The 22,265-nt window shown below is 55.1% G+C and overlaps 3 protein-coding genes and 1 non-coding gene across 9 annotated transcripts; 3 read left to right on the top strand and 1 right to left on the bottom strand.

Annotated features, from left to right (window-relative positions):
• Positions 1 to 572: 572 nt before the first annotated feature.
• On the top strand, positions 573 to 4,769 carry VPS37D (VPS37D subunit of ESCRT-I). Of its 2 annotated transcripts, XM_049904207.1 has the most exons (5): positions 573 to 732; positions 2,045 to 2,216; positions 2,659 to 2,741; positions 3,256 to 3,614; positions 4,469 to 4,769. In XM_049904207.1, the coding sequence occupies exons 1-5, from the start codon at positions 595 to 597 to the stop codon at positions 4,629 to 4,631; spliced, it is 915 nt and encodes a 304-aa protein (XP_049760164.1). In that variant the 5' UTR covers positions 573 to 594; the 3' UTR covers positions 4,632 to 4,769. The 2 variants fall into 2 exon arrangements, with proteins under 2 accessions (XP_049760164.1, XP_049760165.1); XM_049904208.1 differs by lacking the exon at positions 4,469 to 4,769 and having other exon boundaries at positions 3,256 to 3,778.
• DNAJC30 (DnaJ heat shock protein family (Hsp40) member C30) lies at positions 1,520 to 10,567 on the bottom strand. 4 transcript variants are annotated; one of them, XM_049904213.1, is made up of 2 exons: positions 9,436 to 10,567; positions 1,520 to 1,604 (listed from the first exon to the last, which is right to left on the bottom strand). In XM_049904213.1, exon 1 carries the CDS (start codon positions 10,559 to 10,561, stop codon positions 9,893 to 9,895), a length of 669 nt encoding a protein of 222 aa, XP_049760170.1. In that variant the 5' UTR covers positions 10,562 to 10,567; the 3' UTR covers positions 1,520 to 1,604; positions 9,436 to 9,892. The 4 variants fall into 4 exon arrangements, with proteins under 4 accessions (XP_049760170.1, XP_049760166.1, XP_049760168.1 ...); XM_049904209.1 differs by lacking the exon at positions 1,520 to 1,604 and adding an exon at positions 5,632 to 6,518 and having other exon boundaries at positions 7,020 to 10,567; XM_049904211.1 differs by lacking the exon at positions 1,520 to 1,604 and adding an exon at positions 5,632 to 7,326.
• Positions 10,568 to 10,703: 136 nt separating this feature from the next.
• BUD23 (BUD23 rRNA methyltransferase and ribosome maturation factor) lies at positions 10,704 to 22,262 on the top strand. Of its 2 annotated transcripts, XM_049903641.1 has the most exons (12): positions 10,704 to 10,807; positions 10,899 to 10,936; positions 12,776 to 12,871; positions 12,958 to 13,040; positions 13,138 to 13,234; positions 15,933 to 16,029; positions 16,850 to 16,900; positions 17,508 to 17,593; positions 17,778 to 17,823; positions 18,144 to 18,202; positions 21,837 to 21,926; positions 22,069 to 22,262. In XM_049903641.1, the coding sequence occupies exons 1-12, from the start codon at positions 10,760 to 10,762 to the stop codon at positions 22,121 to 22,123; spliced, it is 846 nt and encodes a 281-aa protein (XP_049759598.1). In that variant the 5' UTR covers positions 10,704 to 10,759; the 3' UTR covers positions 22,124 to 22,262. The 2 variants fall into 2 exon arrangements, with proteins under 2 accessions (XP_049759598.1, XP_049759597.1); XM_049903640.1 differs by lacking the exons at positions 21,837 to 21,926; positions 22,069 to 22,262 and adding an exon at positions 21,564 to 21,811.
• Positions 21,270 to 21,400, top strand: LOC126087624 (small Cajal body-specific RNA 20). The gene has a single exon (XR_007519804.1). It is a non-coding gene; the product is annotated as a small Cajal body-specific RNA 20 (non-coding RNA).
• Positions 22,263 to 22,265: the final 3 nt, after the last annotated feature.

Raw genomic sequence — 22,265 nt, 5'->3', positions numbered from 1 at the left:
CTTCTCTAAAATATCAATAATCTATATTATTAACCTATATTACCTAGTACCTATATTCTAATAACCTGTATTAGGTATTCACCTGCTACTCCTTAGGTACTCCACATTCACTATTCTCACCCCATTTCACAGAAGAGAAAACTGAGGCTTGGGGAGGGTGAGCGACTTGTCGAAGTTAGCAGCAGGGCAGGATCATGGCACCCAGTCAAACTCAGAAAATTGTGCGAATCCGAGGAGGAAATGTGAAATAGCCCTGCAAACTGTAAACGCCTGGGGTGGGAGCGTCTGCGTCTGGGGGCGTGGTCCGGACGGGGGCGCCCTCAGATTTCGGGGTGGCGGCAGGGGGGCCGACTCGCGCCGCGGCCCGGGGTGCCCCAGGCCCCGCGCCCCGAATCAGCCTGCGGGGAAGGGGCGCGGCCGCCCCCCAGCCCCCCAGCCCCCCAGCCCCGGGCCGCGGCCCCTTTAAGAACGAGCGGGGCGCCCCCTGGCGGTCGAGCGGCGCGCGGCCGGAGCCGGAGCCGAGCGGAGCGGAGCCGAGCGGAGCGGGCCGAGCGGGCCGAGCCAGCAGCCGAGCTGGGGGCGCGGGCGGGCGGCATGTACCGGGCCCGGGCGGCGCGGGCGGGGCCGGAGCCTGGCAGCCCGGGGCGCTTTGGGATCCTCAGCACCGGGCAGCTCCGGGACCTGCTCCAGGACGAGCCCAAGCTGGACCGGATCGTGCGGCTCAGCAGGAAGGTAGCGCGGGGCGCGGGCGGGGGGCGCGGGGCCGGGCCGCGGCCTGCGGGACCTGCCGGGCGACAGGAGGGCCGCGCGGGCCGCGCCGGGGGCGCGGGAGCGGGGCACGCACGGCGGCCCGGGGAGGGGGCGCCCGGAGCCGGCCTAGGGCGGGTGGGGCGCCGAGGACCCGGGGAGGCGCCAGCGCACCCCCGGGACGGCCGCGAGGCGTGTCCTACAGCGGATGCTCTGGGAAGGTGTGTTCCAGGGGCCGGGGGTGGCTGTGTGGGGGGGGCCCTGGCTCGCACACCCACTCTGTAGGGCCAGAAAGGGGAGGCGCCTCCCATAGGGACAACTAGGGGCCTGTTTGACACCTGGGGGGCCGCTGGAGGGGCGTAAGGGTTCTGGGGGCGCAGGAGGGGGCTTTGTGTCTTGCGTTGGGGAGGGGTCCTGAAAGCCGAGGTGTGTATTCCATAGGCCACCATAGAGAAAGTTGTCTGTTCCACGGGAGATAGGCCTGGGCGGGCGGGCAGTGGGGGCAGCAGGGAAAGTGTGTTGGAGGGAAGCAGACAGGGAGGGGCACGTGCATCCTACAGGGGACAGATGGAGGGTAGTGCATTCCCCAGGGGCGCGGAGGGAAACAAGGAAGAGCGTTCTCCAGGACCAGCAAAGACGGGGGGCCTGCTTTCTGGGAGAGAAGGGAAGCAGGGAGCAGGTGCTAGGGGGTCAGGGAGGGAAAGGGAGTGTGTATTCCTAGGGTGTGGGGATTCCGCTGGAGGGCAGAGGAGGGGGCGTGAAGGGAAGAGAGGCTGACCTGAAGGGGTGAAGGGACGGGGCGTGGACGTCACTCTGGAGAGTAAGGGCAGGAGGCGGAGTGCTTTCCGCACAGACACCTGAGGAGGAAGCAGACAAAGAGGCCTGGAATGAGAGGGAAGCTGCCCAAGCATGGAAAATGGGACAGGGGAGGGAGGGGTCTCCTCAGGGACCTGAGCAGACATATTAATTGAAAAAATTAAAAATTAACTAACGTTTGTAGAGGCCTTCATAGTTTCCCTCACTTAGGTCTCACAACAACCCTGCCAGGTAGGTGTTTTTACTCTGCTTTGCAGAGGAGGAAACTGAGGCCCACAGTGGTCAGGTGTCCTGCCCAGGGCTACACAGGGAGGCAGCTCTAGGCAAAGTCTAGCCACCTGTTGGGCTCACCACCCAGAAAGTTGGGGCCTTCCAGGTGCCTTCAGCTTGCTTGGCTCGTAGGCACTGACGCCCACTGTGGCAGCAAGGTGGCTGTGGGCAGACTTCTGGAGTGGGCCTCTGAGCTCCTCTCTGCTGGCAGTTCCAGGGCCTGCAGCTGGAGCGTGAGGCATGCCTGGCCTCCAACTACGCGCTGGCCAAGGAGAACCTGGCCCTGCGGCCCCGCCTGGAGATGGGCCGGGCTGCCCTGGCCATCAAGTACCAGGAGCTCCGTGAGGTGGCCGAGAGCTGTGCAGACAAGCTGCAGCGACTGGGTGAGGGGACAGCTAGAACTGCCTGGGGGAGGGCTTGGCCATCTGGCTGGGTGGCCCTGCGGAAGTGCCATGATCTGAAGGGTGGAACTTGGGCAGTCCTCTTCCCAAGCAAATTTGAGGGGGATGTTACTCCTGGCCCCCTGGGAAAGAGAGTTGGGCAAGTGAGCAGAAGGTGAGTAGAGCTGGGTTGGAGAGGCCTGAGGGGGCTCTGGGCAGTGGGAGAAAAGGGGTCCAGTACCCCAGGGCCTGTATACCTGCTTCTCTTTTGCATTAGGGCTGAAGGCAGAACCTGGGGGCAGGGACTCTGGGGGTGTGTGCATAAAATGATTACATAGGCATTTTTTTAAGAGTCAGGATTGGACCCTGGGGCTCTGGCCTGTCTGTCCTGGGAGACGGGCCCTGAGGGTAGGGGCTGTTCATTCCGTCCCTCTGTGGCCCTCAGAGGACAGCATGCATCGCTGGAGTCCCCACTGCGCGCTGGGCTGGCTGCAGGCGGAGCTGGAAGAGGCTGAGCAGGAGGCTGAGGTGAGGGGAAGGTGGCTGGGCCTAAGGACAGGGAGGGACACCCAGCCTATCCCACCTCTCCTCCAGGAAGCCTCCAGAGTGCCTGGCCCACAGGGGAGCCTTCCCTGGCAGACACTGGCAGCAGGGACTCCCTCTGCCTACCCATGACTTTTCCCCTGGCTTCCTTGTGAACAGCTGAGGGCAGCATAGGCCTGGGTCTGCAGAGCTGGCACAGACGGCTCAGTGCTGCTGGCTCGGGTGGCGTGTGTGAGCTGGTGGGAGCAGGGGAAGAGGAGACCCAAGCCCTGGCCTTGATGAGTCCCCACCTCCAGTCCAGCAGGTCTGGTGGTGCTGTCTTCATGTTCTAAGTGGGGGAAATCAAGGCTTGAGCGAGGAGGACATCTGTCCACAGTAGTTCAGCAGGGCTGTCAGGCCAGGCCATGGCGGTCACCATGGGAAGGGACTCAGGGTGGGAGGGAGAGGGCCAGCCCTCAGTCTCTGGTCTTGCTTCTCACAAACCCTTCTCCGGTCCCAGGAGCAGATGGAGCAGCTGCTGCTGGGGGAGCAGAGCCTGGAGGCTTTCCTGCCCGCCTTCCAGCGTGGCCGCGCCCTGGCCCACCTGCGGCGGACCCAGGCAGAGAAGCTGCAGGAGCTGCTGCAGCGCCGGGAACGGTCTGCCCAGCCAGCCCCCACTGCTGCTACTGACGCCCCCAAACCCCTCGCCCCTGCAGCTGTCCTGCCCACCGGGGCTGCCCGGGGGCCACCAGCAGTGCCCCGGAGCCTGCCTCCCTTGGACTCCCGCCCAGTGCTCCCACTGAAGGGCTCCCCCGGGTGCCCCCTTGGCCCGGCACCCCTGCTGAGCCCTCGGCCCTCGCAGCCAGAGCCCCCCCACCGGTAGGATCCAGGGGGCGGCCCTCCAGTGGTGGGCCCAGACAAACTTGATGCGTGGCTCCTCCTCCTCCCCCACTGCCTGGGTGGGGGAAGGGGCGGGCCCCTCCCCCGGCCTCAGGCAGGCCCTGGCCCTGGAGGCTGAGCTGGGGAGGAGGGTCACCTGGAAGATGCCCAAAGAGGGCCGGGGGTGGGTGGGGGGCAGGGTGTTAGCCTCTGGCACTGAGGAAACTCTGCCTTTTCTGTCTCCTGGGCTGGGGCCTCCGGGGTGATGGGCCAGCTCCAGTGAAAAGAACTTGACTCTCCTATGAGGGCCTGGGAAGATGCCTGCTTCCCCAAAGGGCCCTGCCTAGGGGCTACTGCACCCCACCACTCCACCAGGCTTGCACAATACCAAGGCCAACGGGAGTGTTGTCCATCAAGTCCTGAGCCTACCTTTCCCCCAACTCTGGGGCCCACCTCCTGGGAGCCAGGTAGTCAGGCCCCTGCTTTGGAGCCAGACACACCACGGCCCTGGGGCCACTATGGGTCCCACTCATGCTCCAGACTCTGGGACAAGGTAGGCCAGGGGCTTCTGACCTGCACAGGTGAGAGTGGACCATCCCCAGGAAAGACCATTCCGTATTTTTCTGTCCCTGTCTCCGTAGAATGGAACCTTTTTGAGGGCAGGTCCTTGTCTTTGTATGTTCTGTCCCCAGCCCCGTCTCCCGGGGCCGTCAATAAATGTGATGATGAGGGTGACGTTGCCCGACTCCTCTCTGCTCCCCTGCCCAGCCACTCTGCCGTTGCAGCCTCCACATCTCAGCTCCTGCAATGCCCCCCCTTCCTCTGTGCCCATCCACAGCCCCACTGTCCTTCAGGTCCAGCACGGTTCCTGTTTCTTCCATGAAGCCTGCTCTGATTACCAGCCCAGGAGTCTTTCCTGAGTCTCAGCTTCCCACACGTCTGGCCAGAAGCACACTCTGCTCCACTGCTGTTCTCCAGTTGCCTCACCTGTGCACACCTCTTCCTGGTCACCTGTAAGCCCACCAGGATGGTACCTGCTCCTTCTTGGTCTGCTAAACGCCCACCCCACTGAGTGATGGTGGGGTTCTACTGGGCTGAAGGTATCCGTCCTCTGCTCGGGTCCACACCAGGTGGCCAGCTTGGCCAATGAGTGTCGGACAAGATGGGAGAGCAGGAATGTGTCCTGAGTCAGGTTAGGTGGAGTCTAGACCATCCCCCCTTCTGAGCAGTCTGGGGCAGGCTGGGCCCCTCTTGCCCTGGCCTCCTGTTCCTGGTCCGAGCTTTCAGGGAGTTTTGTTTTACTTTGTGACCAAAAGGAGAAAAGGGGCTAAAATTGGGCATGTCTGAAACCTCGTTCAGCCTCCCCTCCTTAGGGCAGGCAAGAAGCAGAGAAAGATCCAGGCAGGGAAGGGACTGGGAGGGATGAAGTGTTGCCATGGGAACCAGGTGGGGTCCTTCAAAAGGCCTCCCCCACACCTCACCTTGCATGAAGAGTCCAGGCTCAGTTGTAGGGAGGGCAGGGAGTGGGGCCACTTAGAGTTCAGCTCCAGCCTGAAAAGACCTGAGGTGGGTGGGGATGAACACCACCAGAGGGGAGCCGGCCTAGTTCTAGACCATGGGAGAGGCTTACAACTGGATAGTTAACAAGCTTTACTGACCACCCTGAGTGAACCCTAGAACTTCCTGTCTGCCTCTAGGTTCTTGGGAATGTTTCTGGCCACGATCCCCTGTGAGAGAGAGCTGGAGGGTCTACATCAAGCAGAGATTTCTCATGGGACCTACCATGAGAGAAGTCCCACCTATCACTGACCACTAGTGCTCTTACAAACCCCAAATAAAAAATCCCTTGCCGCTCCCACTTTTTTTGGGGGGGGTAAAAACAAAGAGTTTCTGCCCCTCAACAAAGTCTTACATACATATCCTCTGGGAATCACTAGCTTCTGCACATTTTCTTAAGCTCCCCCTTATTTTCAGACACGAAACATGGTAACATCAAATGTGCTTTTTTGCCAGTCAAGGCTCACTGAGCTAAGGTCTTAATCAGAGTGGGCTCAGATCTTTACCACCGAATCGTGTGGTCACTGCAAAGCCATGGCTAAGAGCTCGATCCCGAGCTCCAAGGTTAGAAAGAATCAGATGGTTTCCAAGAGACTAAGTTGGGCTAGCTGAGGGTTTATCCTAATTCAGACAAGGCTTTTACAGAAAAGACTGAGTGGAGAAACTGGTGTTACCATCCCAAAGGCCTCTGCCATTGCTGCAGACCTCTCAAAAGACTTTTCTTGTCCCACCATGAAAATAAGATTCACACTCAGCCTTCCTGCATGAAGTGAGGGGTCTTGCAGCAACGTATGCTGCAGACTAGGAGTTTGCAAACTCAAATACCTTTGGGGCCAGGAAGAGGACACAGAGCAGTAAAGCAGACCATTTCCACAAAGAAATACACTCGCCTCCATTTTTTCTAGAAATGCACGATCCTTTTTTGTTTTCCTTCTTGATAAACACAGGGTACAAAGAGATATTTCTCTACCGTGGGAAAAATGGTCTAAGTGTGTAGATGAACGGCCTTTTACACTTTCCTCTGTTGGTGCAAAGTAAAGCAAACTAGGAGCAATGTTCTACCTCAAAGGGCAGATGTCACTTGGCTTCTCCCACAGTGGCCATACAGGATGTGACTCAATGGTGGCATATGTTCTTACTTTTTGACAGAAATTAGAAATGTAGATTTTTATGAGAAGTCTCCCAACTTTTCAATGTTGGTTAAATTTATTTCAAGACACTCTGCCAGTCAAGTGTCTGCTGCTTGGCTGTGACCTGTGAACCACGAATCTCTGTGCTTTTGGTCCTCCTGAAACAGGCCTTCTTTCCTCTAGGGGCAGTCACTTTCCAGGGCTGAAGGTGTGAACACTGAAGGGGCAAAAGCAAGATGAGTAGGCCAACCTACCTCAAGACTACCAATTGACCCCCAAGATTGGGGCAGCCTTGAGAGACACTGGTGACATGGCTTGATGCACAGTGAGACTGTGACCCTAAGACAGATGGCGAGAGGAACTCTCTGCACTGACTTCTGGGGATTGAAGCTTGAGTGCTCTTGGCATATGCGAGGTCACAAAGTCCACAATCAGATCTCACTGTCCTCTTAATACATCTTAACAAAGGGACACTCGGCTGCTTTGCATAAACCGTATGGTCACCAGGGTTGCAAGCCAGGCCTAAGAGTCAAGATGCTTAGGGCAGGCGAGGCGGGTCTTCTCCCCCCACCCCCTGTAATCTTACCCACGGGCAGGTGGCATGAGTCACCTCATCACAGGCTGAGGAACTGAGGTGAGGCCAAGGTCAGTCAAGAGCCCACTTTCCTAGCGCACTGAGATTCAGGGAAGAGTGATTTGAAGTAGCGCCACTACTTACCATCTGTGCCTTTCCTCAGCCTCTCTTCATGGGGTCTGGTGAACCTCTAGGAAGCCCGAAAGTCTAAGACAGAAGCTCTTCCCACTTTCCAAAGAGGCAGTGTTGGTGGCTGTTCACTTGGGCTTCACCTTGGTGCCTCAGCCTCAGGTTGGGATCCCTGTAGAGGGACCTCCAGAGTCCATCAGATCATGGCAACTCCGGCCCCAGTGAGGCCGTTGACGTTAATCACGCATGTACCGGGACTACCACAGAAGGTGCATGCAGTGAACGAAGGAGGCAAGAAACCCTGTTCCCTCAGCACTGGGATCTGTAAAGGGCCATTTCACCAAGCAAAAGGTGAAGGGCAACAGAGGGATGAAGCAGTCTGGCTCAGTGGGGATAAAATAAAGTCCCCCAAGAACCCACAGACAACAGCAACAGTTGCCTAGACATGTGCAGCCGACTCCTGCCCCGGTGCCCATCTCCCGTTAGGACCCGTGCTGGCTGTTCACTCAGTCTAGTACTCGCATTCCCATCCCTGCCACTCTGAGCCTGGTGCGGGATGGCTCCCTCTTGCTCAGACCTCCCATTCCAAGTCCAAGCTTCCAGAATTTTGTTTTAATTTGTTACCAAAAGGAGAAAGGGGGCTTGGGGATAGCCACGTCTTGCTGCACTATCAGGAACTAGGGAGCAGCTCCTAGAAGGGAGGAGTTAATGTTCAGGGCCTGGTTCAGCCTCCCCTCCCCAGGCAGGCAAGAAGCAGAGAAAGAGCAGGACGACCCCACAGGGGACAGGACTGAGAGGGGAGAAATGTTGGAACCAGATGAGGTCCTTCGAAAGGCCTCCCCCACACCTCACCTTGCATGAAAAGTCCGGGCTCAGTTTTAGGAAGGGTAGAAAGTGGGGTCACTCACTCCAGCCTGAAAAGACCTGAGGTGGGTGGGGATGAACGCCACCAGAGGGGAGTGGGCCTAGTTCTGGGCCATGGGAGAGGCTCAGGACTGGATGGTTAACAAGCTTCATTAACCACCCTGACTGAAGGTACATGGAATGTTCTGGAAGGTTTCAGGACGTCTGTGTCCTACTACCTGTCTGAAACCTTCTGGAACTTTCTTGCCTGTGATCTTCACTGAGAGAAAATAAACGAGTGATTTATATCAAGGGGCCTATGAAAACGGTCCCGGTTATTACAGACCACCAGTGCTTTTACAAGCCAAAAAAAAAAAAAGCCCCAACCCCTTTTGACAGAACAGAAAGCTCCAAAGGAGTTCTGTTAGGCCCACCTCCTTGGTTGAGGATCACTTTCTGTGGTTTGCATTTCAAAAAGACTTTCCCTCTTGTTTTCCAAATATGAAATATAACATTAAACCAGCTTTTTTAAAGTCCATATCTCTTCTCCTCCCAAATCAAAGCCCACAGAGCCGAGCAGGCCCAAATATTTCCACTGGATTGTGTGGCTGCTGTAAACTTGTGGCTAAAAGCCTGCGCCGACCTTCAAGGCTAGAGAACTGAATAGCTTCCAAAGGACAAGTTGGACTAGCTGCAGGTTTATCGACATGTAGACAATGACTTTACACAAGGCTGAGTGAAAGGATCAGTGTTGCTGTACCATCGCACCTGTCTAGACCCTAGACTTAGGGCCTCGCCCTTGCACAGACCTCTTGAAAGTTTCCCCACCTCACAGCTTTACACTTAGCCCAGTGCATAAACACTTGAGAACCTACAATCCCAGACAGCACACTCCCCGTGTGTGGTGATTCAGAGTTAAGAGAGCCTTCCCGCTACACCTCTAACCAGATGATGACCAACTGCTTAGCTAACCAGAAATAGAGAAAAGAAACCTCAGCCAGCTCTGAACAAGGAACCAAGTTTCCACCTTGACCAGCAGCAAGCCTCCTACCCCTACAAGGCCTGTTTACTCCATACCTCCAACATTTCCCATAGCCTCAAGCAGCTCTGCTTTACAGGCTTGGCTTGTAGGGCTTGTGCTGAACACTGCATGTAAACAGGAGGATAGGCCACACTCAGGGAACTCAAGCTATGAATTTGTTGCTCTATTTCTGCTGGGGGATGGGCTACACAGTTAGCAATGAGGCTGGCTGGTAGAGGGGTGACCAGGTGACTAGCATGCTGTTCCACAGATGAACCTGGCCCTAGTATCATGTTATAACCACTGAGCCCATTAGAATCCTAGGTGATAATGCCAGTCAGCCCTCAGGAGAGTGGGGGATTTACTCCTGCTATCACACCCAGAGTTAACTTCTCAAAGGTCATACACAGACAAACAAGGGCACGGGAGCACTCATTCCTTATGCTTGAGGACCTTGCTATCCACTTCCACATGCCACCAACAGAAGGGGGAGTGGGGCCTGGGGCCAACCACAGAGGAATGGCCAAGCCTTCACACCCCACAGTCTTACTCTAGGTCAAGTCTCACCTGTGGCTTGGGGACCTCACAGAAAGACAAGCGCCGCAGAATCCCAGAACTTTTCTTTTGGCAGCCAACAATTGGTCATATTGCACGTTTCAAGGTTACAGGGCAGCCCCACAGTACAAACACGGACGGGTGGTGACAGTTCTCGCTCAGGGCTTTGCATGAAACCAGAGCAAGCGCTCCAGAAGTGACAACGCCAGGAAGGCAACCTCTGGAAGCAGGCACCCGGGGGGGCTCCGGAAAACCCCTGACTGGCCCTGCAGCCCCGGGCTCGGAGCCTCTCCACCTTGGGGCCTCTTCCTGACGCCTCAGGCAGTCTCCTCGTCCGGGGGTCGGGGAGGGACGTGCAGGTCCGCGGCCGAGCTGGGCGCCGAGGGAGCGGAGGAGGGACAGCAGGTCCTCGGGGCTCCGAGGCCAGGAGGGCCATTGCCGGGGGTCCCGCGCCCCCTGCCCCTCCCGGTCAGATGCGAAAGCCGACGAGGACGAAGCCGGCGAGGAGAAGGAGGAGGAAGGCCGTGTCCCGGGCCTCGTCCCAGCTGATGCCCCGCCTGGCCCGCTCCTCCCGCTGCCTGCGCAGGGCCTCCCGCCGGGCCCTCTGGCGCCGCTCGCGCTCCAGCTGCTCCCCGTAGTGCGCCCGGTAGAAGGCGTCGAAGTCGAACACGGCGCGCCCGCCGCCCGGCTTGGCCCGGCCTCCGCTGGGGGCCCGAGGGGCGGCCGGCGGGGCGCGGGGCGCGGCGGGGGTCCCGGAGGGCCGCGGGCCGGGCCCGCGCAGGTCCTCGTCGCTGAGCAGGCCGCGGTCGTACTTACGGCGGAGGGCGGCGCTGCCCAGCACCACGTAGGCCTGGGCGATGCGGGTGAAGCGCTCGGCGGCCTCGGCGCTCCCCGCGTTGCGGTCGGGGTGGTAGAGGAAGCTCTGCCGGTAGTAGGCCGCCTTGATTTGAGCCTGCGTGGCTGTGGACGGGACGCCGAGCAGCTCGTAGAGGGCCGTGCGCGAGTACGGGCCGTCGCTGCGGGCGCGAGTCCTCACTCCGAGGCCCAGGCCCCACTCCGGACCCTGGGGAGCCCCGCGAGCCCCCGACGGCCTCCACAGCAGCAACCGCGGGCCCCTCCAAGCACACCGGGCTGCCATCTTGGATGGGTCACGGGGCGGTGCCAGGTGAACTGGCCAATGGGAGGCCCGAGTTTGCCACGCGGCCGCCCTGCAGCCAATCAGGTAAAGGGGAGGCGGGGCGAAGGGGCTGGAGCATGCGTATTACTGCGGGCGCCCTGGAGGCGGTATAAAAGCCGGGCGGGCGCGGCGGGTGTGGCGTGCGGCTGAGCGGCTGGGATGGCGTCTCGCGGGCGGAGGCCGGAGCACGTCGGCCCCCCGGAGCTGGTGAGGCAGCGGCCAGCGACCCCTGTCCGTCCTCTCGCGGGGTCACAGCGCCTGCAGTCCTCCCCTGACCGCCCCTTTCTCTTTCCCGCAGTTTTACGACGAGAATGAAGCCCGGAAATACGTTCGCAAGTGAGGGGAGCCGGGGTGTCGCGCGGAGCCGGGGGGGGGGGGGCGTCGCGCGGACCCGGGGGGGGCGTCGCGCGGCGTGAGGGGCCCTGCTGCGTGGTGGGAGCAGCGAGGGCTCTGGGTCGGTACCGGGTCTTCGCTGGGAGAGGCCCCTTTAGGTCCATCACCGACTCTGGGCCTCGGTAACCGCGCGCTGTACCGGGGTTGTCAAACCTGCTTCCCTAGACGTTTGACGCGGTGACTTGTCTTTAAGCTTGTGGTGAACTAGGCGGCCGATGCGTGTAAGGGGTCAGGGGTCGGCACTACTGCGGGAGGGAAATCATGTTGTTAGAATGTTAACAGCCCTGGTGGCGCAGTGGTTAAGGGCTCGGCTGCTAAGCAAAAGGTCGGCAAGTTCGAATCCATCAGCCGCTCCTTGGAGACTCTATGGGGCAGTTCTCCTCTGTCCTGTAGGGTCTTTATGAGTTGGAATCGACTCCACAGCAGTGGGGTTTATTACGAAATTTCAGTTAATCCTCACGACAACCCAGCGGTATTATCTGACTTTCCTAGAAGGTAGTTAACTAGAGAGTCATTTAGCGTGCGAGGTCTAGAGCTGGGGCTTTCCAAGCCTTTCCTTTCCGGTACAGATACCTTTTCTCTTTTCTCTTCAGAGTAACCCGTTGCCATCAAGTCGATTCCGACTCATACCGACCCTATAGGACGGAATAGAACTACTCCATAGGGTTTCCAAGGAGCTGCTGGTGGATTCCAACTGCGGACCTTTTGGTTAGCAGCTGAGCTCCTAACCACTGCACCAAGTCATGTCAGCAAAATTCTCAGGCCCAGTTGTCATCGTGTATCGAATACAAACTTTTTTTCCCTAGCTACAGAGACCTGTGTTGATTGTTAGGCATTTTGAGAACTATCATGTGGGATTCTTTCCCTTGATTTTCAGGCCAGGTGTATCATACTATAGATGTATTCTGTCCAGTAAGGTAGCCAATTGGCATCTCTTGAAAGGTGGCTAGTGTGAATTATCTGGGATGGAGAAAATGTAAAGTATTTTATTGATAATTTATTGTTGTTGACTATGTGCTGGAGTAATATTTTGAGCATATTGGGTTAAGTAAAATATAATATTAAATATATTGGATAGGTAAACTCTTAAGGTGTTCGTTTTTTTTTTTAATCTGTTTTTTAATTTCTTTCAAACCATGGGTACTAGAGAGTCGTATGTGGCTTGCATTGTGTTTCTGATGGACAGCACTGTTTTGGTGCAAAAGTAATGTTAACCCTTATATATGAGGGCAACTGATGGAGAAACGAGCCCTGACGGTGCAGTAGTTAAGTCCTGGGCTGCTCACTGAAAGGTTCAAACCCACTCAGCCGCTCCTTGGGTGAAAGACTTGGCCATCTGTTCCTGTAAAGATTACAGTCTAGGAAACCCTATGGGGCAGTTCTGCTCTGTCATTCAGGGTCACTAAGAGTCAGAATCAACTCGGTGGCACACAACAACAACAGTGGTGGTCCTCTGTGACAAGTAATAGGTGCATCAAAGCCTGATAGAGTTGCACATACCCAATGGTTGGTTATCAAGTGATAGGCTTCCTACATATCAGCTATCACTTGTCACAACAAAATAACATGTTGCTGTGTGACGTGGACTTTTGGTTTCATGTTTGAATAGTTGTCATTGAATTTGTTGACCCCAAGTTAAATTTATAAGTAAAGGGGTCAGGAGAGGGTCCCTTGGTATGGTTGTTCCTTTTTTTCTTCTCTTGGCTTTTTTTTTTTTTGGGTCTGGGGGCAGTATCAGCCCAGAAATTTCCTCACCAGTCACTTGTGCTTCTACCTTCCCAGCTCGCGGATGATTGACGTCCAGACCAAGATGGCTGGGCGGGCACTGGAGCTCCTTTGTCTGCCTGAGGGTCAGCCCTGTTATCTGCTGGATGTTGGGTGAGGTCCTGGGAGCTGGCTCAGGTTGTCCAGACGGAGTGTCTCCTATGCACTGTCAAGTCCCTGATTGATTGTGTCTCTTCCAGCTGTGGCTCTGGGCTGAGTGGGGATTATCTCTCAGATGAAGGACACTACTGGGTAGGCATTGACATCAGCCCTGCCATGCTGGGTAAGTGGGTCCCGTTTGGCACTGGGGTGGGCTACCTTTATGATTATGGAGCAGCTGTGCGAGTCGTGTTTCCCTGACGCCCTCTTCTGCAACGTAGATGCGGCCTTGGACCGAGACACGGAGGGAGACGTGCTTCTCGGGGACATGGGTCAAGGCATCCCCTTCAAGCCAGGTGCTTTTGATGGTTGTATCAGGTGAGTCTTCACTTACTAATTCTAATTCTTCAGGCCAGTGCTTCCCAAACCTGCGCAGCAGAGTCACATGGAATGCTTAAAACGTACATCCCCAGGGTTTTTGGAGCTGAAAGGTCAGAGTAAGGCCCAGAAGCATGTATTTTTTGCATTTCGAAACTGTCTACTCCTGTGATTATCTTGCATTTCCAGGTATAGGTGCCAACTGGTATAGATTCTCTGCTTTGTATGGCGGGGGGAGGCAGTCTCTGAGCTTTTAGGAACCATCTTGTTGACCATATTGTCACCTTCTTTTTTGAGAACTCTGGTGAGCAGTAGCCCAGGCTGCTCCGGTCACTTCAGTAGCTTAGGAGTTCTTCCTAGGTGGTGAGGGTCAAGGAACTTTTGTCTGGAGCATGTACATAGTACCTTGATAACCAAACAAACAAAAAAAAGCAAACTTGTTTCTATCGTGTAGATGTCGACTTATTGCGACCCTGTAGAACAGAGCAGAACTGCTGCAGCTGGTGGATTCGAACTGCCAGCCTTTTGGTTAGCAGCCGTAGCTCTTAACCGCTGTGCCACCAGGGCTCCCCCGTAGAAAATGGAAATGAACCATTAGAAATGTGAAGCTTTTCTTTGTCTTCTGTGGTGAAGTCTGTTTGGTGTTTGGTGCGAAGGTGGGGAATAGGAGAGGAAGCCCTGGCTTAATCATGACCTGGGTGCCGACCTCATCCTGGGACCCTGGGTTGAGACAGGGACATAGAGGCATCGAGGTGAGGAGGAAGAACTTGGATTTGGAGATTGTCTTTGAGGTAAGGGATTAGTTTCCATCTGGAAACAAGACTGAGAGGAAGAGACCATTTCAAGGGCGGCACGTGGGTTTTCATAACGATTAGGTGATTAAGGGAGACACCCAGTTGGATGGTTTGTTTGTTTCAGGTATAAATTGCCCGTTTCTCTTTGCTTGCTGTTTATTTTTAAGAGGAGAGATGGTATAGCAAGCTTTCTTTCCTTTTGTAGCATCTGCTCTATGTAAGACGGAAATTACCGAACAATGTCGTTAATATCACACCCGAGTAAAACTTTGCAGAAGATCATTCCGAAGCACCTACAGCAGTACCTAGACAGGGAACTGTCCGGAATGCAGGCCAGATTCGGAATGAATCATGGCTGAAAGCAGAGAATATCAGAAAGATGTTTGTGTTTTATTGACTGTGCACAGACATTCGACTGTGTGGATTATAACAAATTTTGGTTAACATTGGGAAGAATGGCAATTCCAGAACACTTAATTGTGCTCATGAGGAACCCGTACATAGATCAAGAGGCAGGGGATACTGATAAAATCAGAAGTGTGATCAGGGTTGTGTAGGGTCACTGTGAGTCAAAACTGACTCGACAGCACCTAGCAACAACATATGTAAGACGTTGTCTAAGGTACTATGGAGTGTGTGAAAATAAAACATAGCTCCTGCCTTTAAGAATTTCCGTAGTTATTAGCATAAGACATGGGTCACACATCTAAGCATAAGGCCTTGAGTAGGGTGTGCAGTAAGGAGGCACAGGGCTACCAGGGTTCTGAAGAGAAGTGAGAGCACGGGAAAGCCCTGAGCGGGTGAGCAGGCCTTGGAGGCTGGGAGGAATGGGGATAGTCAAGGAGAGGGTTCAGAGGAGGAATAGTGGGAGGAAAGACAGAGGAGTGCGGGGGGAGAGGGGCCTGGTCAGATCACAGGGATGAGAGCACATGGATGAGGGTGTGTGGGATAGGCTCCTAGGATGTTTTCACGCCATTCTAAAAATGATCCAATCAAAGTGGTAATGTGTGTTGACCTAGGAGAGCAGCTGTTGTTGGCTGCCAGGATGGCTTGGCCCCTGACTCATGGCACCCCCATGTACAATGGAACAGAACGCTGCCCAGTCCTGTGCCATCCTCATGATCTGTTGTGGATTAGACTGTTGTGGTCCGTAGGGTTTCCCTTGGCAGATTTTTGGAAGTAGGTTGTCAGTCAGGCCTTTCTTCATAGTCCGTCTTAGTGTGGAAAGTACACTGAAACCCGTTCAGCATCATAGCAACACACAGGCCTCCACTGACGAACTGGTGGTGGCTGCGCGTGAGGCACATTGACCGGGAATCAAAGCTGGTTCTCCCGCACAGAAGGCGAGAATTCTACCACGGACCTGCCAGAGCTTCATAGGAGAGAAGTGTAGGGAAGTGAAAGCTGGAGAGGCAGCCATTTGGGGTCCGTGGGTGTGTGCACAGCAGCGAGGAGGGCGTGCTAGCAAACGCCTGAAGTTTTATGTCTGGGGGTTGTGGAGACACTTGACAGGTAGAGTTGAAGGAGACAGCTTAGGAGGACGGTGAGTGGATGACTGTACTGGAAAGCATGCTTCTCTTGATGGGAGGAAGACAGTGAGGAAGTAGGTGGGTGGGACAGCCTTGACACACTGAGCCATTTTAAGTGTAACTTCAGAGGCGTGTAGAAACAGCTCGAGAAAATGTTTGCTTGGGCTGGCTACGAGGGAGTTTGCGTGACCTTCTGTAGACCCTGTTTGGTGCAGTATTGTCGAAGGGTGACCTGGAGTGGACATTCCAAGAAAGGAGCTGTGGGCAGGAGGGTTTCACCTGGAGGTCAGGGATATGTGGTGTTCAGGTCTCCAAGGGGCAGGGGGAACAGTGTGTGTGTTGATCCCTTCCTTGACTAGATCCCTTCCTTTTCAGCATTTCTGCTGTGCAGTGGCTCTGTAATGCTAACAAGAAGTCCGACAACCCAGCCAAGCGCCTGTACTGCTTTTTTTCCACTCTTTATTCTGTTTTGGTGAGTGAGTTCTCCCACCTGGGCTGGCTGCCTGTCCCTCCTTCGCCTTGCAGGTAGAGTGATGAAGTAGAGGTGTCCCATGGGAAGGCCATTCAGATGGGCTCATACGGACTTTACTGTGGTCGCTTCTGTCCAGGTCCTTGGCCTGAACAGAAGTTCAAGTTCAATGGGCTGCCTCTCCCCAGTCAAGCCCAGAAGACACTGATGTCAAAGTCTGAGACCGGTTGACTGGCTTCGAACAGGGCCTACTTCTGTTGATCAGAAGTTGGTTTAGGGACATGGCGTCAGCAGGGCGAGGACCCCTCCAGAGTGCCCACCTGTGAAGCACATGTTTCGTGGTCTCCCTAGTTCTCCCCACTCACTAACTCCCTGAGGATGGGTTACCTCTACAGGTGGCTGGTCTTGCACGTGACGTGGCATCTCTCCCACACACACTGGGGTTCGTCCTGGAGTTCTGGGGGCCTTGTGTTTGCCTATCTCTGCCGAAATGCTGTTGTCATGCATTTCCATTGTGAGCTCCCCGCCACACTCAGGTCTCTGCCCAGGAGTCCCTCAGAGAAGGACCTTCCTTGAGCTGAAGTCATGAAACAGCCTGTGTCTCTGTCACTGTTCATCCCTTTGACCCTGTTTGGCACTTATCGCTACTAGAAATAGCCGCCTCCCTCCCAAGAACGTGGGCTCCCAAAGCTTAGGGGCTAGCGCTCTGGCACCCTCTTCACGCCTGCACCCCCAACCCTGAGGACAGAGAATGCAGGAGGAGAAGAGGCTCCTGGTCCTGGCCCTGCTGGGCACGGGTAAGGCAGTGCTTATTCTCTGGCAGGCCCGTGGTGCCCGTGCCGTCTTGCAGCTGTATCCAGAGAACTCGGAGCAGGTGAGCCTCTTGGCTGCTGGAGGTGCAGGGAAGGGGGACCCAGAGCAAGTAAGGGGTCCTGTTCCTCACTCACCTGCCCTTCTGTGGTTGGGGAGTGATGGGCAGGGGCCCTTATGCTGGTGGGAGGGGACATGCACACCTGAGAGTGGTCCCAGTGGTATATTTCATGACTCATATCCTGAGATGGTGTTACAGATGGTACAACGATACCCACGACCAGGCAGAAAAAGGAGCTGGGGTGTGAGGACCTCGGCAGTTGTCCGTTCTGTGAAGTGTGACCAACTAGGAAGTACAGGTTTTGAGAGACAAGTGGTGAAATATCCTGATTAGTAATATGGAAACATCTGGCTCCCGGTTGATGGCCATTTTTTGAAATTTGAGTGGGGAGGATGGGTCCCTCCCTGGACTAGAAAAGTTGTATTCAGGGGAGACTGGCTCTAGCCTGTGCTGTCCTTAGCATGGCTTTTGGGGGGTCAGAACTGGGAATGGCCTGTGAAGAAGGCCTTCACTTCTCCCAGGGAAGGTCTATCCTAGGACCAGACTGGCTTAGCTGGAGAGGTGAAGCTCCTCCAGCCTCCCCTGTCTGACTCTGTCTTTCTCTCCTCAGTTGGAGCTGATCACGACCCAGGCCACGAAGGCTGGTTTCACTGGGGGTGTGGTGGTGGACTACCCCAACAGTGCCAAAGCAAAGAAGTGAGTGCTGGGCCAGCGATTTGCATCGGGAGGGCCACGTTTGAGCTCTTAGGTCACTGCCGAGTGGACCAGAGCAGTGCTGGGTTGGGTGATCTGGATGGAGTCAGGCAGAGGGACCACATTTCCTGTTCCCCTTCATGGGAGGGTGGTGAGGAGAACCTTACTTTGCCCTTTCTTGTTTCAGGTTCTACCTCTGTTTGTTTACTGGGCCTTCAAGCTTTCTGCCAAAGGTGAGGGGCCTTGGGTTTGCAGGCCTGTGTCTTTTATATTCCAGACTAAGGGTTTTAGCCTGAGGAGCATGCTAAGAGAATACCAGAGGTAAAGCACGTCCCAAACCTGGAGCACAGAGCCTGGTATGCCTGAAACCTCTGGTATCTGGAGGCAGTGACTTTGGCTTTCCAGTTCCCAGAGTGGGGTGGTGGTTTCTGCTATGGGACTGGGCTCTAGTACCTATCAGGAGGGGTCAGACTTGGGAGCCCAACCCTTCTGGGGTGGGGCAAGTGGGCTGAGAGATGTCCAGGGTGATATGAGAGCACTTTGGTTCCTTCAGGGGCTGAGTGACCAGAAAGATGGAGACGAAGACAGAAAGTCTGCGTTCACTAATGAGAGGTAAAGGCCTTGCTCAGCCAGTCTCAGGACCAGGGGTTCAGGCGCCACGTCTGTTGGACGTGATAGGAAGGTGGCAGCAGCAGCGCTACCCCACCTGTCTCTGCTTCAGCCCCAGCCTCAGGTTTAGATGCAGCAGGGACACCGGGTGGTACTAGGACTAGAGACCCCTGTGGGCTGTGCTGCTCTGGCCTCAGGGCCTGGGACCCTTCTGGATGTGTGTGGATGACTGCTAGGCCTTGATTTCCTTCTCGAGTCTGCACAGGTCCCCTTCTTCCTGCTATGTGTGACAGGCTGTCCCTGTCCTTCCCTGAGGCTGCCCTTCTTCACCTGTGCCCTGGACCTGACCCCTCTTGGCACCTGTGGCCGTCCCTTCCCCCTCCTGCACCCTTGTCTTTGCTCTCCTGGGTCCTTCCCATTAGCACAAACACACTGCACAATTTCTCATGTCTTAAAAAAGACCCATTCTTCATCCCATCACAGCGTCTAGGTACCATCCCATTTATGTGTTTCCCTTTATGGCATGTGTAGGAATGGCATGGTGTGAGGGCTTTGGACCTTCTTGTCTGACTTCAGAAGGTGGGAGGAGAATCCTTACCAGGTGAGGACAGACGTGCCTCCACCCTCCAAACTTTTTACCAGCCCTGACTCCAGCTGCCCCTCCCCACAGCACTCTCTACTTCTCTGCTAGGTTTGAGTATTCGTTGCAGTGGCCACACAGAAATCACAGACTGTACTCACAATTACAGGGTTTATTAGGGAAGTAACAGGTTACAATTCAGGATCAGGAACGCTCAGGGTACAGCTCTTCCATCAGGACAGCCTCGTAGCTGTGCCTGCAGGCGGGTCTCTGTCTGGCTCTGGCCTCTCGGCCTGGCTTCTGCCCTGCTGGAGCAAGTGTTACAAAGATCTTTAGCTCCACCAGTAAGTGCCTGGGGGTACTCTACCACACCAGTGAGCCTTGGCCTGAAGGTGCTCAGCTCTCTTGCTCCTCAGGTCGGGACACCCGCCATTTCCCCCTGTTTTGCGATGGCACTGGGTGTGTGTGTTGTGTGCTGTCTCGGGTGTTACAGCTCGCTCTCTCCATTTACTGGCACCAAGTTTGTTTCATCCATGCACTCCTTACCCCCACCCTCCCACTCCCCTAAACTGTTCAAAGTCCAGAGTCTAATTCATCAGTCGGAAGACTTGTTCCAGGCCCCCTTCCTGGCTTGGTCCCTGCAGTTTGGGGTAGTCCCTTTCTTCAGCTGCTCATTTTTCCTCCCCTCATGACTCTCGTTTCTTGTGTGGCTCACACCTTGCACCCGTTCACTGCTTGGCCCCCATAGTTTCCATTTCCTTCCAGATTCCTCAGGATTACTTCTCCTGCATCACCAGCCCTAAGTTTGCAGCTCCTGCTTTGTACCTGGTCATCGGACTCAGTATTCAAATGGGAACTCGCTGGCTCGTCCCCACACTGGTTACTTGGGACTGTCGCCAGGGTCCTCTGGGGTATTCCAATCCTCTTCTCTCCTTTTTTGCCCACCCCAGCCCCTTTTTCCTGCATCCTAGTTGTGGACCCTCTTGTTTCTTGCCTGAGCTGTTGCCTCTGTACACCTGCTAGACGTGAGATCACATTGTGTCCTTCCTTGGGCATTGTCCGTGTTGTCTGGTGCTGCTCTAACTGATTCCACCAGTGGGTGGCTTTAACAAACAGAAGTTTATTCTTCCGCAGTCTAGGAGGTAGAAGTCTGAATTCAGGGCACCACCTCCAGGGGAAGGCTTTCTCTCTCTGTTGGCTCTGGGGGAAGGTCCTTGTCATCAATCTTTCCCTGGTCTAGAAGCTTCTCAGTGCAGGGATACCAAGTTCAAAGGACATGCTCCACTCCTGGCACTTCTTTCTTGGTGACATGAGGTCCCTTCTCTCTCCACTGGCTTCTCTTTTGTATCTCAAAAGAGATTAACTCAAGAGACAACCTAATCCTGGAGATTGAGTCCTGCCTCGTTAACAAACATTATAAACCCACCCACTGCCTTCCAGTTGATTCCAACTCACAGGGACCCTATAGACAGAGTATAACTGCCCCATGGGGTTTCCAAGGAGCACCCAGTGGATTTGAACTGCTGACCTTTTTGGCTAACAGCTGAGCTCTTAACCACTGTGCCACCAGGGTTCATTATAGAGGTTAAGATTTATAACATGTAGGATAAACACGTTAGGTCACAGAATGTTGTACAGCCATGCAGTATTGAGAGTCATGGTCTAGCCAAGTTGATAACGTTTTTTGGGGACACAATTCAACCTGTAACAGGTATAAAATGTTCACCGACTCTCTGATGCTTCCCAGAAGGAGACAAGCTTCTTGGTGACCTTATGTCCTCCATGAATTGGCCCAACCCACCAGTCTTGGCCGTAGTCCTTCCCTTCCCCTTTTTGTACCCATGACTCCAGGCAAACGGGATCCTTTGCAATTCCTTGACCTTCGCCTTCAGTCCCTCAGCAGGGCCTCATTTTTTTAAAAAATTTTTATTGTGCTGTAAGTGAAAGTTTACAAATCAAGTCAGTCTCTCATACAAAAACTTACATACTCCTAGTTGCTGTCTCCCTAATAAGATAGCACATTCCTTCCCTCCACTATCTTCGTGTCCATTCGGCCAGCTTGTTCCCCTCTGCCCTCTCATCTCCAGACAGGAGCTGCCCACATAGTCTCAGTGTTACCTTGATCCGAGAAGCCCATTCTTCACCAGTATCATTTTCTATCTTGTAGTCTAGTCCAAATAGCAGGGCCTCATTTTCATGTATTGCCTCCTGCCTGGAATGCTGTCTTCCCCCACTTCTGCCTGTTGAAATACCAGCTTCTCTTCGCTGCCCCAGGCTTCTCCTTCCTTCAGCGCTCCCTTCAGCAGCTCCTGGACCCTGCACTCACTTGGCCTGCTGTAGGTGGGCCTTCAGTGCTTCCTTGCGGTCATGGATACTCACGTCAACTGGAGCAACCAGGGACCGTGACTCGCAACAAGCAGTCCTTGATGGTGTGACTTACAGCTGCTAAGCAGGATGTGGTCTGGGGGGACCCCGGTGCCCCCTGCTCTTGGCCCCTCTTCCCTGGGGCTGTGGGAGTCTCCTTTGCCCTCAGCCAGGACAGGGGGCCCAGATCAGCCTTGGAGGAGCATCGTTGGGGCTGCTGTGAGCTGGGTGGCCTCATTTTCCTGCCTCAGACATTACTGTTGCTGGGGGGGAGCACCCACTCAGTCTATACCAGGCACGCTAGTCCCAGACCAGACTTAAGCCTGAAGTGGCTTTACTGGGACACTGTCAGGCTCTCTTGTGAGCCTGTCCTGGTCTGGGTTTCTCCACAAGTAGCTCTGCCCTCTGCATGCCCCACAGCGAGGTGTTTGCACATCCCATGGAGATGCCTGCCTGTGATGAGTGGGGCCTGCCCCCTAGCCCTCCTGAAGAATTGCTTAGGCACCAGCGGATGTTACCATCGAGGCAGCGTGTCCAGAATAGGAGCTTCTCTTATAGGAGGGAAGACTAGGAACTTGAGGAGGTCCTGAGACCACCTAAACCAGGAAAGTGCATCATTTCTTCCTGCCTGGGTTACTCTAGTGCAGCCAGGCAGCTCTGCCCATCGGCATACAGCCTGTGTCTCCCGCACAGGGTCCCGCACAGGATTGCGAGGCGGGGAATGGTGAAAAAGAGCCGGGACTGGGTGCTAGAGAAGAAGGAGCGTCGCAGACGTCAGGGCAAGTGAGTACCTGGGCTGGGGACGAGGGAGGGCCGGTGTCTTCTGCTACTGAAGGCTCACCTGCACCTGAGAGGGTCCCAGGGGTTCTTGGTTCTTTTTTCTGAGACTGTTCTCTTCTTCCCACCCATCTTTTCTCTGGCACAGGGAAGTCAGACCTGACACTCAGTACACTGGCCGCAAGCGCAAGCCCTATTTCTAAGCGGTAGCAGCGTCCTTGGGACAGCTCTGAATCACACAGGTGTGACCTTGCCATCCAGCCAGGCACTTGCCTCTGGGAAGTTTTCTCTACTGAAGTGCCTACTTCATCAGTTGACAGAATAATGTTTTTAAAAAGTTCTGAA

Source organism: Elephas maximus, chromosome 12 (genome assembly GCF_024166365.1).
Source record: "Elephas maximus indicus isolate mEleMax1 chromosome 12, mEleMax1 primary haplotype, whole genome shotgun sequence".
Classification (NCBI taxonomy): Eukaryota; Metazoa; Chordata; class Mammalia; order Proboscidea; family Elephantidae; genus Elephas; species Elephas maximus.
Note: the sequence above shows the minus strand (reverse complement) of the source record. Positions and strands in the feature narration are given on the sequence as shown.

Coding starts and splice junctions, on each gene's coding strand:
- VPS37D (XM_049904207.1), top strand. CDS start 595: ATGTACCGGGCCCGGGCGGCGCGGGCGGGGCCGGAGCCTGGCAGCCCG. Junction 733..2,044: donor TCGTGCGGCTCAGCAGGAAG/GTAGCGCGGGGC, acceptor CTCTGCTGGCAG/TTCCAGGGCCTGCAGCTGGA. Junction 3,615..4,468: donor CAGCCAGAGCCCCCCCACCG/GTAGGATCCAGG, acceptor ACTGTCCTTCAG/GTCCAGCACGGTTCCTGTTT.
- DNAJC30 (XM_049904213.1), bottom strand. CDS start 10,561: ATGGCAGCCCGGTGTGCTTGGAGGGGCCCGCGGTTGCTGCTGTGGAGG.
- BUD23 (XM_049903640.1), top strand. CDS start 10,760: ATGGCGTCTCGCGGGCGGAGGCCGGAGCACGTCGGCCCCCCGGAGCTG. Junction 12,872..12,957: donor TGTTATCTGCTGGATGTTGG/GTGAGGTCCTGG, acceptor TGTCTCTTCCAG/CTGTGGCTCTGGGCTGAGTG. Junction 17,594..17,777: donor AACAGTGCCAAAGCAAAGAA/GTGAGTGCTGGG, acceptor TTCTTGTTTCAG/GTTCTACCTCTGTTTGTTTA.